Consider the following 20,566-nt stretch of genomic DNA (forward strand, 5'->3'; position numbering starts at 1 on the left):
CTTTATAAAACCTACATCTCCTTTAGGAGGCTGAGGTGGTAGGATTGGTGAAGCCCATGAGTTTGAGGTTGTAGTGTGCTGTGAAGGTGCCACAGCACTCAGCCTAGGAGAGACACCCCGTTTCAAATAAAAACAAAAAACCTACATCTCCTTATATTTTCCTGTGTTGATGAATGACACAACCACTGCCAGTTAGCCCAGCTAGAAACCTTGAGTCAACTTGAAAATACCACCCCTTCCACTAAGTCTTACTGTAATACTCCTCCCTAATATTTCTCAAATCTTCCCTTCCTCCCTGTGCCTACTTCCGTAGCACTTGTTTGATAGTCTTCATCTCTTATCTAGACTTCATAGATTTTAATTTTTAATTTGTTTTTGTCTGCTTATGCTATTTGAATCTCCCACAAACAAAATTATTAATCTTTGTAATCTAGGCTGCCCTAACACAGTACCTAGAATGTATTAGGCATGCAGATATTATGTAAACATATAAATGCATGAATAGAGGAAATGAATGGCCTGAGAAGGAAACAATGAGAAAAGTGAATAATAATGGGGAATTCGAAGACACCCTAGAATTTAATGGAAAAGTTAAGGAGTGGATCTGGAGATAAGTCTGTAAACTAGGAAAATATTTTCTAACTCTTATCTCATTTTTATTACTAAATGTAATTTGCCAGGTTGCTGTAGTCCATATATAATTAGAAATGACGGTAACATATGCGTTAGTATTGCCAGGATTCATTCTTCCAACAGCTATAACCCATTACGATGCCTAGGAAATTAAGAGTTGTCATAAGCCAGTTGGCTCACTGAGATATCCTGACATACCACTCAGTGCTGGAAATGACTTAGTTCAAACCTAAGTCAGAAAGTGAAACTCTCAACAAACGTTTATGAGGAGTATCTTCTTTGATACTTGAGAAGACTTACAGTCTACGAACCAGGGAAGGAAGAGGGACAAGTTCCTTGTTTCACCCATATGTTCATATTTACTTTCACCTCCATTGGACCATAACCCTACACCTTTCAAGGCTTTAGGACTCTGCTTTCTGCCTAGTTTATTCAGTTCCTATATCAAGTAACCTCATGGATAAGATTTTTGCCTGTGTAACAGTCTTATCAACAGACATACATTCTGAATAGCCATTCTAAAATATAATCTTGGTATTTAAGTATGTGCAGATATTTTAATATTCCAAAATTAGAAATCAGTATTTTATTTGCATTTTCTTCTTCATGTCACATAAATTTTACTTTCAGTATGTTTACTTGTTTGTACATGCAGTGAAAAATATGGGATCTGCTTTAAATTATATGGTTACAGGTTAGCCCTTTTCTTAATTTTTTTTTTAAATGAGTATTTAAAATCTGGTTTTCCACTGCTGTCTTGCCACTTGTTAAGTACTGATAAAAGGTAAACTAATTTTTATTTAGCTTAACATTAAGATTAAATTAATACGAAACCATTATTTATTAGCATGGTCTGGTAACATATAGAATAGCAAAGAGGAGCCAGATTGGAGTCGGGAAGTAATTGTAGAATGGTAGCAAATCAGAATATGTTTATATACATGAGGCAAAGTTGTCTGATAAAGCAGGAAACTTGGATCAACAAATACCTAGTCTATGCTGTAAATCATCTCCTTCTTACTACCTTTTATTATGGACAGTATGGCCACTATCTAATAATAGATAGTTGTCATCTTGTATCATCAGGCATAGCATATAGCAAGAATAAACTTTACATTTTTCTTGGTTCTTTTTCTAACCCATACTGTAACCAAATCAATGTCAAAAAGTTACAGTGCGTTATTGTTGACTATAGTTACAGTGCTGTAGGGCAAATCTCAAGCTTTTTTTCTCTTGCTTCACTGAAACTTAGCGCCATTTGATTAGTAACTCCCCATTTGCCCCTCCCTCAAGCCCTTGGCAACCAACGTTTCATTCATTGTTTCTCTGAATTTGGCTATTTTAAATACCTCATATAAGTGGAGTCATGCAATATATGTCTTTCTATGACTGGCTGTTTCATTTAGCATAATGTCATTAAGCTTCATGTATGTTGTCAGATATTGCAGAATTTTCTTCTTTAAGGCTAAATGTTATATTCCATTGTATGCATATACCGCATTTTCTTTATCTACTCATCTGTCCAGGGGAGTACTGATACCTCTCTGAAGTCCTGATTTCAGTGATTTAGATAAGTAGCCAGATATGGTATTGCTGGATTATATGTTAGTTCTATTTTCAGTGTTTTGAGGAACCTCCGTACTGTTTTCCATAGCAGCTGCAGCATTTTACATTCTCACCAACAGTGCACAAGGGTTCCAATTTCTCCACATTCTTGCCAACACTTGTGTTTTGTTTTTTTGGTAATAGCCATTCTGACGTGTGAGGTGATACGCTACTGTGCTTATGATTTGGATTTCCTTGATGATTAGTAACATTGAGCATTTTTCATATACCTGTCTGCCATTTATGTGCCTTCTTTGGAGAAATGTCTATTCAAGTTCTTAGCTCAGTTTTAATTGATTATTAGTTTCTTTACTATTGAGTTCTAGTAATTTCTTAGGTATTTTTGACATTAATCCCTTATGAAATACATAGTTAGCAAATATTTTTCTCCCATTCCATAGATTGCCTTTTCACTTTGGTGTTTCCTTTACTATTCACAAGCTTTTCAGTTTGAGATAGTCCCATTTGTTTATTTTTGTTTTGGGTGTCAACTAGTCTCTTTTTAGTGTTTATCATAATATTATTGTCTCTTTATTCTTACGTATTTTTTACTTCGTTAGCTAACTTTTGTTCATTGTAACTTTGATTATACCTATATTTCCTGAGCAGAATAGAGCAAAAATACATTCTAGGTTTCACTTCTTACTGCTGGTAAGGGTATTGTATGAATTATCTCTTTATTTTTATTTATTTATTTTTTTGAGATGGAGTTTCGCTCTGTCACCCAGGCTGGAGTACGGTGGTGCAATCTCAGTTCACTGCAACATCTCTCTCCGAGGTTCAAGCGTTTCTCCTGGCTCAGTCTCCCAAGTAGCTGGGACTACAGATGCACACCACCATGCCTGGCTAATTTTTGTATTTTTAGTAGAGATGGGGTTTCACCATGTTGGTCAGGCCGGTCTCGAACTCCTGACCTCAGGTGATCCGCCCACCTCAGCCTCCCAAAGTGCTGACATTACAGGCGTGAGCTACCGCACCCAACCCGCATTATCATTTTTTTTCCAGAATTGTATTATTACTCAAATCAGTCTGCATCATTATTTTGTTTTAACATAAAATTAAAACATGCTAATCTAGATATGAATAATTTGAATAGGGATGGTGTTGGAAAAAGTTTTTTATGTCTTCCCCCCTTTATTTCAGTTGATGATTTTAGTGAAGAGTCCTCATTTTATGAAATTCTCCCATGCTGTGCTCGCTTTCGATGTGGAGAGCTTATTATTGAGGGACAGTGGCATCATTTGGTCTTGGTAATGAGCAAAGGCATGTTGAAAAACAGTACTGCAGCCCTCTATATTGATGGACAGCTTGTTAACACTGTAAAGGTAAGAATATGTGCACTTGTAAATCTACCTGCTTTATAAGGTAGTAGTTTGGGGTGGGGGTGTGTGTGTGTGTGTGTGTGTTACAGTGATATTTTTATAATTACTTTCTTAATTTTAAGTTGATGTTCAGTACCCATTTGAATAATATGTTAGACTTATGTAGCCAATTCTTACCATTTTATTAGAGAAGAATAGAAATGAGGGCTTATAGGTACTAAAGAAGTTGCTGAATACACAAGAGCTTAAACCAATTTGCTAGGTGCTTTTTCATAATAGAGGAACCAGTTGAAGGATTCCTAAATAACGGTGAACACACTATTTTGTCACTTCATTGCTGTTGTTGTAATTTAGTCCAGAAGACTTATATTCTTTAGAGCTAGAATTGCTTTTTTTTGTTGTTTTCTGATCACCCAGATTAGTCCCTGATAATGATAGTAGGTATTCAGTTCATTGTTTTTTGAATGAATGACTACATAAACATTACTGTAGATTGTGATACTATTTAGAAGAGAAAAAAGAGAGTTGATTATCGTGCAAAGAAACAGGTGAAACTCCCTTTTTCTGAGTGAGAATAAATACTGCTTGTTACTTTGTACAGAACTCAGCTGGCAAACTCTGAAAATTCTTGACCTTCTAAAAGTTAGTATCTTTTTTTTTTTTTTTAAGACGGTGTCTTGCTCTGTCGCCCAGGCTGGAATGCAGTGGCATGATCTCAGCCCACTGCAACCTCCACCTCCTAGGTTTGAACAATTCTCCTGCCTCAGCCTCCCAAGTAGCTGGGACTACAGGTGCATGCCATGACGCCTGGCTAATTTTTGTATTTTTAGTAGAGATGGGGTTTCACCATGTTGGCCAGGCTGGTCTTGAACTCCTGACCTCAGGTGATCCTCCCACCTCAGCCTCCAAAAATGCTGGGATTATAGGCAGGTATCCATTTTAGAGTGATCACTTGAAAGAAAAAAAGACAAAGTTTGTCCTTGTGTGTGAATTAAAGTTAAAAAAAACACTGAAACCAGCAGCATCTTTGAATATATTTCCTTCCTTGATGATGATGATATTTTATTGTGGCATTATGTTTCAATATGATAAACCCTAAAATGCACCTTGTGGAATAGTCGTTGATTTATTTGTATACATGATTACATTTGAAATGAGTTTGTAGATTCTCTAGTACATTGCTCCTTCATTCATTTTAGTGTCATTAAAAATAAAAATGGCCTCAGCTTGTAGAGTTGTGCAATAGGAAATTTATTATTGATTTATTTACATCATCGTCGTCACTGTCCCTGTCAATAGTCACAGTAGTGTGAAATCAACTGTAGCTCACATGTTGGTCTTCACAATTGTGCTATTAACATCACCAAGAACTGCTGTTTAATATACAGAATAATGAATAGGATCTGAAGCTGAGATGTTATGACACAACAATTAATGGAAATGTCCTTCATCCTATTAAGCTGCTTCAGCAAGAAAAAGCAACTTAAGTTCTTTGTCTCTTATACTGTACTTAATTATGTATTTATTATAATAATTTATCTCTATAAAACAATTTTCATCAGTAATTTTAGTTAACAGACTCACATTGAAGGTAACATACCTAATTTCAAGACTACTTTAATTCTATAGTGGAAAGCTCTCTTTATATCAGCACAAAAATTTCAGAGAAGCATCATTAACCTGATATGCAAACCAGCCATTGACAGTATCCCTATAATTGCTTGTTGCCATTTCTAGCATTAAAGAGTTTATCTGTGTTAGAGAGTTGGATAAAAGTTTTAGCTACTATACCTGGTCCTCAGTTACAGATCCCAGTATCGTGCCTTGTCCTTCCTGTTTCTCGACCCCAGATGTTTTTGTGCATGTGTAAAGTTGTGTGACCTTGGGATAATGAAAATATATATGCCAAAGTAGTTATTTTCCTGGGGAAAGTGTTCACATCTCACACATTTGCTTTTGTCTTCCTTACAGCTTCATTATGTTCACAGTACTCCAGGGGGTTCAGGTTCAGCAAATCCACCAGTGGTGAGCACGGTCTATGCCTACATTGGTACTCCACCTGCCCAACGCCAAATTGCTTCATTGGTTTGGCGCCTGGGACCCACACATTTTCTAGAAGAAGTTTTACCTTCTTCAAATGTTACTACCATTTATGAACTTGGACCAAATTACGTTGGAAGCTTTCAGGCTGTATGTATGCCATGTGAGTAACTTATTTTTAGTTCCTGAAATTGTGTGAAATTTAACTCCTGCAATATAGATGCATGTGTGTGTATGAAGTTATACATACTGTTTATCTAGGAAAAGCGCCTTCTCCTTCTTTAACCTTCTTCAGCAGGATACTCACTCCTATTTAAAATATTTTCCTCCACTGATCATACTGCACTTTCTGGATTCTTTGTCTTTATGCCTGATCGTTCATTATCCAGTTTCTCTTACTGGCTCCGAGATATAGGTATATGCCCTCTAGGAGTCTAACTGTGTGACACTCTTCTCTTTCTGTGATTTCTCCTGTTACATGAAGCAGTTTAAAGTATAGCCACTCCTGTTAAAGGAAGAACAGATAGGTTCAATACACACACATATATTCTCTAGATTAGATCATTTAACATTATTTTTCCTCACTTCTTTACTCCAAGCCTACTTTTTGTTATCCTTTCTCCCAAATGAAATTTAGACTCAGAGGAACTGATATTAAGCTGGCAATTCCTTGCTAGTACTTCTTGCAAATGATGTCTTTCACTCCCTTGTTCTGATTCCACCAAGAATCTCAGAAGAATTAGGACAAGTATATTGTAAATGGTGATAATCCTATCATTTAGTAATTTATCTTTTCACTCATTCTTAATTTAGATGGTATCTAATAAAAGCTAACACTTCTTGGTCTCTTACTGTGTGCTAAATAAGTCAATACAAATGAAGGATGTAGCTGTTCTGAGCCCTTCATATGTATTTATTCACCTCAAAACACTGTGAGTTAGGTACTGTCAGTATTTCCATTTCACAGAAGAGGAAACTGAGGCACAAAAACATAGGTCACACAGCTTTTAAGTGATAAAGCAAGATTCAAACTCAGGCCATGTGGCTTTAAAACACGTGCCTTTATTAATAACTCTTCTGCTTTGTTGTCTCGAAGAATACAGGCAGGCATATCTGAGTGCTTTTTTAGGGGAGAGGACATAGTGCTACATGGCTGATAGGCATTTTATTCATCTTCATTCCTTTTTCCTTTGAATCTAGGAGGACATGTTTTACAATGCGTCAGATAACATTAAAACTTTTCTTCCTTTACATTGTGCTATATTTTAAACATGTTTTAAGAGTAGCACTTAGAATGTAGAACTCTATGGCTAGATTTCTTTTTCCATTTTTTAATTAAAGAAATAAATGAAGAGCTGAGAAGTAACACAGTTTTTAAGTTTACCTCTCTTATTCTACTTTAGGACTTTCAAGCCTCCTCATTTAAAAAGGATAATAAGAATAAAAAGCTTATTTTAAGATGAGAACTACTGATGATTTTGAAAAGAATTATTCTTCTTTTGAAGGTAAAGATGCAAAATCCGAAGGGGTAGTGCCATCCCCTGTGTCATTAGTACCAGAGGAGAAGGTGTCGTTTGGCCTCTATGCACTCTCTGTGTCTTCTCTAACAGTGGCAAGAATCCGGAAAGTGTATAACAAATTGGATAGCAAAGCCATTGCTAAGCAGGTAGGCAGGATGATTTCTTGGTGTACTATGGCTGATTCTCACTGGGAACATATCTCAGAGTCTCATATGGATACTACTCAATTATGAGTGATTGCTAAAAATCATGCCTTTCATGTGTTGTTTGTGTTTGGTTAATTGACTTCAAATACAGGCCAAAACACATGTAGATATGTAACTTAATTTGGAAAAGTGACAGTTTCTGTTATGAGTACATAATTCATATTAATTTTTATATTTATATTGGCAATTAAGAAATTTAACTTTAGAAAACTAATGAAAACAATTACTGTTTTTAAGGCTACAACTCAGCTTTTTAATGAATGACCTATTATGTGCCAGGTGACATTCAGTTCAGGACATAGCAGTGGATAAAAAGAAAATTTCTGCTCTTATGTTTCCTGCATTCTAGTGGAAGAGACAGATGATCATACCTAAAGAAATAACCTAATCGTAAAGTATGTTAGAAGGTGATGAGTGCTATGCAGTAAAATAAAGCAGGGAAGGGGAAAGAGAAGTTTCAAGTTTTAAATATGGTGGTCCAAGGAGACGTTACTGAGAAGGTGAACTTTGAACAAAGACTTGACAGGGATGAGGTAACAAGCCATAGGAATAGGGAGCATGGGATATACCTATGGGTATGGGAGTGTTTTGTATTCCAGGAATACAAGTGAAAAGGCCCTGAGAAAAGTACTGTATGCTTGCTTGCCATGGAGACATGTGGCTGGAATAAAATTAGAGAGGGCGCAGGCAGTAGGAGAGGAGCCCAGAGTAGTGATGGGTTCCAGGTTGTTTAGGATTCATGGGGCAATTGTAAAGACATTGGCTTTGATGGAGAAAGATGGGAGGCATTATAGAGTTTCAGACATAGGAGGGAAATGCTGTAACTTACATTTTATCACTATGACTTCTATTGAGAATAGACTGAAGAGAAACAAAGGTAGTAGTAGGGAGACAAGTTATGAGGCCAATACGATAAATAATTCCTATGAGAGATGATGATGGTTTTAACTTGGGCAATAGCAGTGGTGGTGATAAGAAATGATCAGATTCAAGGTGTGTACACACACGCACACCTTGTATATGTGTATATATACATATATACACTTTTTTTTTTTTTTGAGACAGAGTTTCATTCTTGTCACCCAGGCTAGAGTGCAATGGTGTCATCTCAGCTCACTACAACCTCTGTCTCCCGGGTTAAAGTGATTCTCCTGTCTCAGCCTCCTGAGTAGCTGGGATTATAGGCATGCCACATCTAGCTGATTTTTGTATTTTTATTAAAGACAGGGTTTCACCATGTTGGCCAGGCTGGTCTCGAACTCCTAACCTCAGGTGATCCGCCTGCCTCAGCCTCCCAGAGTGCTGGGATTACAGGTGTGAGCCACCCCACCAGGCTCAAGGTATATTTTAAAAGTAGACCTAGCAGTTTTGGGTGATAGAATGTGGAATGAGTGTGAAAGGTGAGAGAGTTAAGGAGTCCAGGTTTTTTGCTTGAACAGCTGGGAAAATGGAGTCAAATTTTGTGATTAGTGAAAACTACAAAAAGAGTAGAGTTGGGAGGAATATTGAGAATTCTGTTTTAGAAGTTTGAGAAGTGTATTAGACATCTCAGTAGAGATTTCAAGGCCATTGAAAATATGAATCTGGAGTTCATTTATACAGGTGGTGTTTAAAGCCATGAGTCTACATGTATTCACCAAAGCATAGACGTAGATAGGGAAATGGAAAGTTTTAAAGACTGAAACCTGGGACATTCCAGTGTTACGGAGTTGGGGACATCAAGAAGAACCAGAAAAGACTGAGAAGTAGCAATCAGTGAGAAGGGAGAAAAACCAGGAGGGCCTAATGTTGTAAGATCAAGGATTCACTGTGGAAATGTCTCAAGTGGTCACAGTAAGATGAGAAGTGAGGACTGACTATGAGTCAGTGAGTGTGACAAGCCATTTTGGCTGATTACCGGAGGCAAAGTCCAAGGGGAAGGAAATCAAGAGACCAGGAACTGTAAGTATTGACAACTCTTACGGAGAGCTTTGTGTGTGTGTGTCTGTGTGTGTGTGTACATACATGCATATATTGACACATGTACATATCTAAGGAACATAAACTGTACATAACTCTATAGTGAACAACAGAATTAAAGTTATATTTGACTTGAAAATAGATCTTGTGTTATGTGTGAATGTACTAAAATGTAAGATTCCTTTATGTAGGCAATTTTATCTATAAACTCTTGGATAACTTAACGTTTACTTGGATATGGAATAAAGCTCATATGTTCACTGATCTGAAATACTGTGAGGCAGTTAGTGATAACAACCTTTAAACTACCAAAGAACTTCATTCAGAAAGACCCCTGAAGCTGTATCTCAAAATCCTCTCGCCATCTTTATCTCAGTAAATTGTGTTTAACTTACCTCCTATGAGTTTCCACACTTTGGAAGCATTTGTACATTTCCAAAAATAAACACACCCAGGCTGGAGTGTGGAGTGCCAGTGGCACGATCTCCGTTGACTGCATCCTTGACCTCCCAGGCTCAAGTGTTTCTCCTACCTCTGCCTCCTGAGTAATGCACCACCAGGCCTGGCTAATTTTTTGCATTTTAGTAGAGATGGGGGTCTTGCCATGTTGCCCAGGCTGGTCTCAAACTCCTGAACTCGAGCAATTCCCTTTCCTCTGTCTTACAAAGTGTTAGGATTATAGGGATGAGCCATCAGGCTGGACCTAAATGCCATTTTTCGGTATTCTGATAAGGGAGGAAAGAAAAGATATGTTACCATTCATGTGTTTGGTTTTTTTTCCAATCAAAACATTGAAACTGTTCTTATATAATTACATTATTTTCCTTTCCTATTTTTCAGTTAGGCATTTCCTCACATGAGAATGCCACTCCTGTGAAGTTGATACACAATTCAGCAGGACATCTTAATGGATCTGCACGGACAATTGGGGCCGCTCTGATTGGATACTTGGGTGAGTGGACTTGTCTTTGTTGTTTCAGACTTCTTTGTTTGCCATCAAGTTTGCATTCACTTTCCTCACTTGAGGGGCAGTATTTAATTTCATATTGTACAGCCCTGACCTATAGTGTACGTGCAGTATTCAGAGATTAAATATAACAATCTCAAATTCCAGTCAACTTAAAATTAATAACCTTTCATAAAATCCCACTAACTTTTACATATCCACCATGGAATACTGTACAACCATAAAAAAGAATGAGATTATGTCCTTTGCAGGGACATGGATAAAGCTGGAAATCATCATCCTCAGCAAACTAACACAAGAACAGAAAACCAAATGTCGCATATTCTCACTCATAGGTGGGAGCTGAACACACGGACACAGGGAGGGGAACATCACATGCCAGGACCTGTCAGGGGAAGTGGGTCGAGGGAAGGGAGAGCATCAATACAAATACCTAATGCATGTGGGGCTTAATACCTAGGTGACAGATTGATAGGCGCAGCAAACCACCATGGCAGACATTTACGTATGTAGCAAACCTGCACGTTCTGTGCATGTATCCCAGAATATCCCAGAACTTAAAGTAAAAAAAAAAAAAATCCCACTGTTTCCTTCTTGTCAGTAATGATCAGCACTGACTATATAATTTCATGTAATTTTTAGGTAAATTTCAAATTACATTTAGTGACAGGTATCAAAATTCAGAACTATTATTGATTGTTTCATGATTTGGTATATAGCTCATGAGTTTTGTTAATTTAGAAATGAGCTAGAACTAAGAGCTTCTGAGATAAACACTATGACTCAAGCTATAATGAAAGTTGAGAGTGGACATTCTACAGAGCCTTGTACATGTCTGCTTAAAACGTTGTTTTTGTTTTTGTTTTTTTGTTAGATAGGATCTTGAGACATAAACCAATCAGGCCATTCAAAATTCAGAACCAGTGATTGTGCCTTTTAATGTGCAAATCAATATATAATACTGGTTCCTTTTTAGATTAATAAAAAGTTAGTATTGTGCTGGTCAGAATCCAACATGTTTATCAGTCATTGGCAATTTTTATTGTCCCAGTGAATTGCATAAATCTTTGTTTTTCTTTTTTGATAATATCTCGTTGAAGAAAATTTTCTTTAAAGCATATGGTAGTGTTCTTTTATTCAAAAAATGCTTATTGAGCACTGTGGTATGTCCTTTTCAAAAGTATAGCAGACCTGTGGTATAGCGGAAAGAGCAGTGAGCAGTAAATAAAGAGTTCAGAGACTTAGGTTCCAGCCCCTGTTGTGTCACTGTGTGATATTATGCCATACAGTTAAGCTCTATGAACTTCAGTTTTCTTGTCTATAAACTAGTAATCCTGGCCCTAATTACCTTAGAGCTAGTTTTCAAAATCCAGCACTGTAATATATGAAGGTATTGTGGGCTGGGCATGGTGGCTCACACCATGTAATCCCAGCACATTGGGAGGCCTAGACAGGAAGATTGTTTGAGCCCAGGAGGCTGTAATGAGCTGTGATTGAGCCACTGCACTCCAGCTTGGGTGACAACGAGACCCTGCCTAAAAAAAAAAAAAAATGGAAAAGAAGGAAAGAAAGTATTGTGAATACTGCAGAGCACATAGAAATATAATATGCATGTTAGTTTTATTTTTTAAAATCTCTATCTTGGTCAGCAGGCAAGTGACATTCAAATAATGCCTCTTTAAAATGTTAGGAATGTAGGTGTGATTTTTTTTAATTGACACACAGTTCCAGGACTGTGTTTCTATAAACTTACACTCTCCTAAAGTCAATGATGTACTGTTATGCAGATTACTTAACCAAGAGAAGCTTTGGGTAATGGTCAGTAATGTGCTTTGCTTGGTTTATCTATAGGAAGTACATCATCCCCACCAGGATGGCTTCTCCAAGCTGTTCCCCAGTTCACAGAGTTAAAGTGATTTTTATTGTCCCCAAGGTTATTCCCCAGCAGACTCTAGTAAGGCACTCTCACTGACTCAGAAATTCATTCTCAAGACCACTGCACTTTTGAGTACAGCCCAAAGCTACACAGTAGAAACATTTGTGCTTGCTGAAAAGCCCTGCTCTTCTCTGCTCACTCCTCTACACCCAGTCTTCTCTAAAAGTATGTAGATTAGCTTTTTTCTTTTTTCTTTTATTATTATTATTATTATTACTTTAGATGGAGTCTCCCTCTGTTGCCCAGGCTGGAGTGCAGTGGCACGATCTCGGCTCACTGCAACCTCCACCTCCTAGGTTCAAGTGAGTCTCCTGCCTCAGCCTCCTGTGTAGCTGAGATTACAGGCACGTGCCACCACACCCGGCTAATTTTTGTATTTTTAGTAGAGACGGGGTTTCACCATGTTGGTCAGGCTGATCTCAAACTCCTGACCTTGTGACCCACTTGCCTCAGCTTCCCAAAGTGTTGTGATTACCGGTGTGAGCCACCGTGCCCAGCCAGCCTTTATGGCCTTGTCCCAAATCCTACCTTTAATGCTTTCCCTAGAATTTGCATTATAGACAGAAGATATTTTTAAAATAAAACATTACTAATTAAAAACTTTTCAAAATAATGTGTATAGTTCTTATTCACATAGGGAATTTATCTTAATTATTTTTCACTATCTTTTAATCAGGAGTAAGAACATTTGTCCCTAAGCCTGTTGCCACTACTTTGCAGTACATTGGTGGAGCTGCAGCCATCCTGGGCCTGGTGGCCATGGCCTCTGATGTGGAAGGGTTATATGCAGCAGTCAAGGCCCTGGTTTGTGTGGTCAAGAGTAACCCACTAGCTAGCAAAGAAATGGAAAGAATCAAGGGCTACCAGGTTTGTAACTGTAAAACTTTGCCTTCACTTCACCTGGCACCTAAAATACCCTGCTTTTTATTATCTTTCATGTTGTTTCAAACTCTAGAAGAATTATGTTGTCCAAGTAAACTTAAAGAGCCAGTAGTTTTATGAAAACTGATATATGTTCAATGAAAGTTGTATTGTTTCTTTAATTTGCTTTATCCTCTTTCTTCTGTCTTATCAAATCTTACTAAACACTTGAGTTCGGCAACGTTATTTCAATATAGCTTTAATACATTGAATATATTTTCAGAACAAAGGTTTGCTGGTTTGAATGTTGTTTTTCTCTGTGAAAATGGGAATGAAATGAAATGGGGTCCTATTCCCCCTTTCTCAAAAGATTGCCAAATCCATAGAAGATTCAGGGCTCTCCCTGTTACCTTGTCTCTCCCCTCCACCTCACATCCTACCATCTTTTGTCTCTGTTACTTACTCAGGAGATGTGAAAGCCACTACATAATAAGTGTACCATTGCTATTCCTGAAAACTAAAAATACAAAAATTAGCCAGGCATGGTGGCATGTGCCTGTAATCCCAGCTACTCCGGAGGCTGAAGCAGGAGAATTGCTTGAACCTGGAAGGCGGAGGCTGCAGTAAGCCAAGATTGCGCCATTGCACTCCAGCCTGGGCGACAGAGCAAGACCTAAAAAAAAAAAATGCAGCATTTATGTATCCACAGTCTGTACCAGAATTAGACAAAAAATCACTTGTAGGAAGAGGAACAAATATTTGAAGAAAGATTAAAACCTCCTATCATACATGAAGTACAAATGCCTTCTGCAAGTTTAGCCATTAGTTTATTGATAATGAATATACTGTTTACTGTGTTGTATAGATTTAATTATACTATTTCATAAGTGTTTTCATTTATAAAACTTTCAAAATGATTATTGCAGCATTATCATGAAAAAATAGAGCAATCTAGATATACCAGTAATGAGAGAATGACTAATTATACTCTAAACATTGCATAGACTATCATTCAACCTTTTAAAATTGTAATTATGAAAACTATATTGCAAAAAAAAGTTTATATACAGAAAAAGATGTATAGTTAAGTAGTTACCATCATGTGCATACAATTTTATTTTCTTACTGTGATGTTTTCATTACACATACAATTTTATGCACATGTTGGTAATTATTTACATACTTATATTAAAATTGAAAGGGTAAATGTAAAAGTGGATATTTTAATAATAGTGTTAGGATCCCTTTGTTTTTCAGATTTTACCTAATGTCATATTGCCATAATAAAAATTTAGAAGGTAACTTTGAAATCTCAGAAATCATCTACATAGGATTCTGTGCATGTGTGTGGGGGGTTGGGGTGTGTGTATAAAGAATATACATGATGATTTATCAACAGGCACGTGTATTACTGTCTTGTAGTTGCTGGCAATGTTGCTTAAGAAGAAACGTTCCCTTCTTAACAGCCACATCCTCCATCTAACTTTTTCTTTGGTGGGAACTGTTGATAGTGGACATGAGACCTCCATTATTCCAAATTCGACTGCTTTCCAGGACCTCCTTTGTGATTTTGAAGTATGTATATAAGCATAATCATATATAATCAATGAATGCATTTCTTACTCCATATGATTATAAACTATTTTATCTCTAAAATGTGTTTAAAGTCCTGTAATTTTGTGACATTCATGTTAATATCATTTAGTAAAAGATAAAAAGTAGAATAATGCTGGGATTCCTTTCCTCCAAGGATATTCCATTTTGCAAATATTTTAGAAGTGAAATGGTATGGTGCATATCCCTGACCAGCTAATTTGCTGTTGGCAGTGGCATTACGTGAGTCAAACATATTTTCATCAGGCGATTCTAATAGAAACTTTTTCTTGATAAATAGGACCTAGACCTCTAATTTTGGTTACAACTGCATGGTAAAATATCATTCATTTTATGTTCGCATTTCATAGTCTACCTTTTCTGCTTCTACTGCTATATCCTAACTCAAGCCCTAATCAATTTTTCTCCTATTCATACTAGGATAACTATCACTTCTTTTTCCCCTTTGCTCAGGCTGTCTTGCATACCCTTGGGACCTCATTCTTTCAAAGGCATTTTCATTTCTACTGGCTTATTACTGTTAACAGCTTATACTCTGTTCTCTAAAGGCAGCACTTAATCACTCATATCCTTTTTCCATTTAATTTCTTGTTTACAGCACTTTGCATGTTAGTTACTATATACTAAATTTATATAATATATCCCTTTGAAACTGCAGGATCTATGGGCTTTATGATTGCGGAGATCGTGTTTATCTTCTTTGTCTTTGTGTTCCTACCGCCCAGAATAGTGCCTAGCACTTAGTATTTGCAAACTCTTGTGTCTAGGCCCTAACCGTTCTTCCTCACAACTACTGTAAGCTCTGTTTTGTCAGTTATTGAATCCCTCACAAACAGTGTGCCCTAATTGCTTTACTGACATTGTATTTTCAAAGCTTACTAGAAGCTTCCTCTAAATAAAAATCTATGGTCTGTACTCAGTTTTCAGTATCCCCAACTCTCAGTAACATTGGCTGTTGTCTGTTTCCCTCATATTCTTTCAAGTTATACTTCTTTTGCTAGCTTTGAGGTATTAATATCCTGGTTCTTATATCTTTCTATTTTTTTCTATTATTTTCTTGCAGTGATGTTTTCATTATTTTTTGTAAAGATGTCCATCTTTACTTTTTTACATTTTCCTATATTTGTTGTTTTCCTTCCTTTAAACTCCTACCTAGGCTGACAGTCTCATCTCTGTGGAGTTGATCCTCAAATCTAAATCTCTAACCTTGGCATCTGAATTCCAGACTTATTTCTAATTCTTGCTCAACACTTCCATTTTTGTGTCCCACCAGCACCTTAACTGAACTTAGCATCCCTCCTCGAATTAGTTCTTCCTTCTGACTTCTCTGTTTATGTTAATAACACCACCGTTCCCCTAGTCACCAAGGCTTGAAATTGAAAACATCAGCTTCCTTCTTCCCTGTCTGTAAACAGTCTGATATTGTCATATAGGTTCTACTTTCACGTTTCATAGTCTGCCTTTTCTGCTTCTACTGCTATATCTTAATTCAAGCCCTACTCAATTCTTCTCCTATTCATACTAGGATAACTATCACTTCTTTTTTCCCTTTGCTCAGGTTGTCCTACATTCCCTTGGGACCTCATTCTTTCAAAGGCATAATCTTGTCATTTATTGAAGGACTTGCACTGATTTTCCTTTTCTACACTATAAAGTACACATTTCTCAGCCTAGTATTCAAAGTTCTGATATCCAAACCTCTTATTCTTTTAGAAAGCACTTGCTGAATATTTTTGAGGCAAGCACTGTATTAGTTATGAAGGATGTGAAAAGAAAAGGCATGAGTCCACGACTCAAGGCATTTAGTCCATTAGAAGAAAAAGACAAAGAAATAGATAATTTAAAACTAGTGAAAGGCCAGAGATGGTAGACAGAAAGGATTATGGAATCAATAAGAAGATCTACCTAATCCAGCCTAACTTTGTTTTCACCTGGTAACTGACACATTTAAATCAAGGATTATCTTCAGTTTCAGATTTCTGATTAAAACTCAATATACAAACATCAGAAATTTAGTTGCTTAATAAATTTTGGCTTTATTTTATAGTACATTGCTGACTTTACGGCCTCTTATAGCATCCTAATTACTCCAAACCACAAGTCGTCTATAAATACCTAATTTACCAAATTTTTAAAATAGTCATTTGACAAATATAACTAAAATAATTGCAGTGCCATAAACAATTTTTTGTGATTGTTTTATAATTTATTGTGTGCATCTAAAACAGTTCAGTCTATCTTTGAAGAATATTATACCTTATAAATACTTTGCAATAAGAGACTTTCATTTCTCCCTTTCCATTTTTATGCTATTGTTGTATACATTTACTTCTATATATTTATAATCCCTACAATAGTTTGTATTATTTTTGCTTTAAATGATCAATTATTTTCAAAAGACATTTTGCAATTATTTTCTATTTGACCACATATATAGTATTTATAGCTTTCTTTATTCCATTGCGTAAATCTAAATTTCCATCTTGTGTAATTTTTCTGCCTGGAGATTTTTTTTTAACATTTCTTTATTACAGAAATATTGGCAGTGAATTCCATCATCTGAAAGAGTCTTCCATTTCTTTCTTCCTTTTTGAAGGATATTTTTGCATGGAATAGAATTCTAGTTGACTATTTTTATTGTTTTCACACGTTAAAGATGTCATTCATTTCATTGTCCACTTTGTGTTTCTTCTGCTTGGGTTTATTGATCTGTGAGTTTGTCATTTTCATCACATTTGAATTTTTTAGCCATTATTTCTTCAATGATTTTTCCTGCCACTCCCTTCCCTTTTCTGGACACCAATTACACATATCTTAGATTGCTTGATACTGTCTCAAATCACTCATACACTAAATCTGGTCATTTCTCTTTAGTATTTTTTTCTTATGCTTCATTCTGAATAATTTCCGTTGTTATGTCTTCAAGTTTATTGAATTGTTTTTCCGAAGTATCTCATCTGCTATTAATGCCATCCAGTATATTTTTCATTTTAACTATTTTATTTGTCATGTCTAGAGGTTTGTTTGGGGGCTTTGGTTGTCTTTCATTTGGCTCCTTATCATGTTCATGTTTTTCATTACACTCTTTAGTGTAATGAGGATATTTGTAATAGCTTTTTAAAAGTGTGATAATTTCATCATTTTGGTCATTTTTTTGGCCAATTTATATAAGTGGTTTTATAGAGCTTTATAAAATAATAATTATAAAAGTGAAATAAGTTCCATTTGCTGTATTGTTTGTTGGTTTGGCATTTGGGTATTTTTTTTTACCTTAAATATACTACTGTTTTTATTTATTATAGGTCTGGCTCCATGCACCATATGAACTTCATCTTTCCTTATTTGAACACTTTATTGAACTGCTCACAGAGTCCAGGTATTAATTAATACCCATGTACTTAGTTATTCAGCTATAGAAAAGGTTATAGTACAGTGTATACAATCTTCTTTCTCTTATAGTGAAGCTTCAAAGAATGCCAAATTAATGAGAGAATTCCAGTTAATCCCAAAGCTGCTCCTGACTCTTCGAGACGTGTCTTTATCCCAGCCTACTATTGCTGCTATTAGTAATGTGCTGAGCTTCTTACTGCAAGGTTTTCCCAACAGCAATGATCTGCTCAGGTAGGAAATCTTCTTTGTCTTTGTCTTTTTATTAACTAAAAGTACCAATGAGGTTAAGATGGGTGAGATGAATGTAGTTGGTTTTTTATGACTGTGTAGTAACACCTGTAATGTTAATACTATTCAAAATATATATGACGCATGGAAAACATGAGTGAGACAATGTCTTACCTTGATGGAGCAAAGCTAATTGTTGCCACTAGTGAATAATAGAATATTGGTGAGAAAAGATACAGGAATTAGCCCAGTGAAATTGGCCTGGATATAATGTATTCAGTACAGGAATTCTTGGTTCCCAATCCGGTTTCCCAAGCCCTGCTAATTTTTAAGTGTATGTGCACAAGCATGCATATACACTCCAAAATAGTGGGTGTGCCACCTCTATTTTTTATTCTCTTTCATTCAAACAGATTATGGTATTTTAAATCTGTTGCATATCCACACTTTTTAATATGATATAAGTATTATTTTGCAGACAATGCAAAATGTGGTTTAAGGCATATTGATGGCATGTCTGTAGAAGCATTCTTATGTTCACATGATAACCCCCATTTTGGAAAATTTGGGGTTTATAGAAGGAAAACAAGAAAAACAAACTGCACAATTGAATATTTTTCAAGTAGAGAATTGCTTAAACTGGACTTGGTCACTACTGTTCATGTGATCTACCAAGTATCTCAGGTAAAATCACACTCATTTATTCAGTTATTCTCATAGACTAACCTCTAATCTGTACAGTTTGTAAATCACTCACTTTTGTGTTAATTTGCATTCAAAACATATTTTTAAACCTGGTGGGGCAGGCGTGGTGGCTCACGCCTATAATCCTAGCACTTTGGGAGGCCAAGGTGGGCGGATCATGAGGTCAGAAGTTCAAGATCATCCTGAACAACATGGTGAAACCCCGTCTCTACTAAAAATATGAACAATTAGCCAGGCGTGGTGGTGGGCACCTGTAATCCCAGCTACTCGGGAGGCTGAGGTAGGAGAATGAACCTGGGAGGCGGAGGTTGCAGTGAGCCAAGATGGCGCGACAAGAGCGAGACTCCGTCTCAGACAAACAAAAAAACCTGGTGGCAGATTTAAAACTTCAGCTTAAGAATTATTTTGGAGAATTATAATTATCATTATGTCAAGAATGCAATTCCTAGCATTGTAATGGTCACTTTGCTAAAATTATTACCTAAACGTGTAAAAGTTTTTGTTTTTTTCCCTACTTTATAAATGAAGAAACAAAACCCACATAATTAGAATGTGATACAGCCAGGGTGTTTTTTCTTCTCCTGTTCCCCCTACTCCAGGAATTTGATCATATATGTAAATCCAAGTTCTTAACCACTAGGCTACAGTGGATCCATCCAGTTAATGTTAGGACATTCGAATATGGATCATGTTGTTTGATTTTTGAAACCATTTGCATGTTAGTGCATTAAAGAATTCATATTTCAAAGAACTGTATTTTCCCCATATTTTAAAAGCATTATTTTATGCAATGTTACTTGGGATGGTCCAAGAGGAAGCAAACTAAATATTATCACCTAATGGTCCTTAAAAGGCTAGTTAAGATAAGAAGTTCTATTTTGGTTTTATTTCTTTGTATTTTGTTTCTTTATACTTTGTTGTTTTGGGAAGAGGAAAAAGAAAATCCATAATCTTGTTTTCCTTTGTTTAAAGATTTGGCCAGTTTATTTCTTCTACTTTGCCAACCTTTGCAGTTTGTGAGAAATTTGTAGTAATGGAAATAAATAATGAAGAGAAGCTTGACACTGGTAAGTTGATTCTGGAGCTTGGAGAAGATAGTGGTCAACTAAATATTATGCCTTTTTTTCTTCTGGCCCAAATTAGAGCTGAATTATATGTGATTATGTATAATATATGTATAACTTTTCTCCTTATGTTACATTTTTTGGCCTTTCTCTGATATCAAGCCTATATAATATGCAGTATTACAGTATTGCCTACAAAATTTAATAGGGTGTGAATTTCACTTTAAAAATAAAATGTTTCCTATTTTTAGAGTATTCATAGCAATGTTTCTTTAAATAGCAAATTCTTCCTGTGTAATTTGAACATTGTTTGATTTTTTTAATGTATGTATATCTCTTCAGAAACATGATACTTGTTAAACTAAATTATATCCATATATCTATATTACTGTTATTTTCACTTCCCTGTTAAATATTTAGTAGTCACTGAGAACAAAAACATTTTACTAGAATCATTTTATGTAAGTATAATATAAAAATAATTTCATAAGTTGTAAGTTCCTGGGTCCATGACAA

The 20,566-nt window shown here is 36.0% G+C and overlaps 1 protein-coding gene across 5 annotated transcripts in view; it reads left to right on the forward strand.

Moving 5' to 3' along the window:
* WDFY3 (WD repeat and FYVE domain containing 3) overlaps window positions 1–20,566 on the forward strand; it is a 316,077-nt gene that overhangs the window by 197,071 nt on the left and 98,440 nt on the right. For all 5 annotated transcript variants that reach the window (XM_033214193.1, XM_033214191.1, XM_033214194.1 and 2 more), the window contains 9 exons: window positions 3,382–3,563; window positions 5,532–5,763; window positions 7,106–7,266; window positions 10,126–10,237; window positions 12,865–13,055; window positions 14,472–14,624; window positions 17,966–18,039; window positions 18,123–18,284; window positions 19,959–20,053. In XM_033214193.1, coding sequence (XP_033070084.1) covers window positions 3,382–3,563; window positions 5,532–5,763; window positions 7,106–7,266; window positions 10,126–10,237; window positions 12,865–13,055; window positions 14,472–14,624; window positions 17,966–18,039; window positions 18,123–18,284; window positions 19,959–20,053 — 1,362 coding nt within the window. The remainder of the gene's footprint in view (window positions 1–3,381; window positions 3,564–5,531; window positions 5,764–7,105; window positions 7,267–10,125; window positions 10,238–12,864; window positions 13,056–14,471; window positions 14,625–17,965; window positions 18,040–18,122; window positions 18,285–19,958; window positions 20,054–20,566) is intronic.

The sequence above is a fragment of the Trachypithecus francoisi genome, unplaced genomic scaffold, assembly GCF_009764315.1.
Source record: "Trachypithecus francoisi isolate TF-2019V2 unplaced genomic scaffold, Tfra_2.0 Lachesis_group1, whole genome shotgun sequence".
Classification (NCBI taxonomy): domain Eukaryota; kingdom Metazoa; phylum Chordata; class Mammalia; order Primates; family Cercopithecidae; genus Trachypithecus; species Trachypithecus francoisi.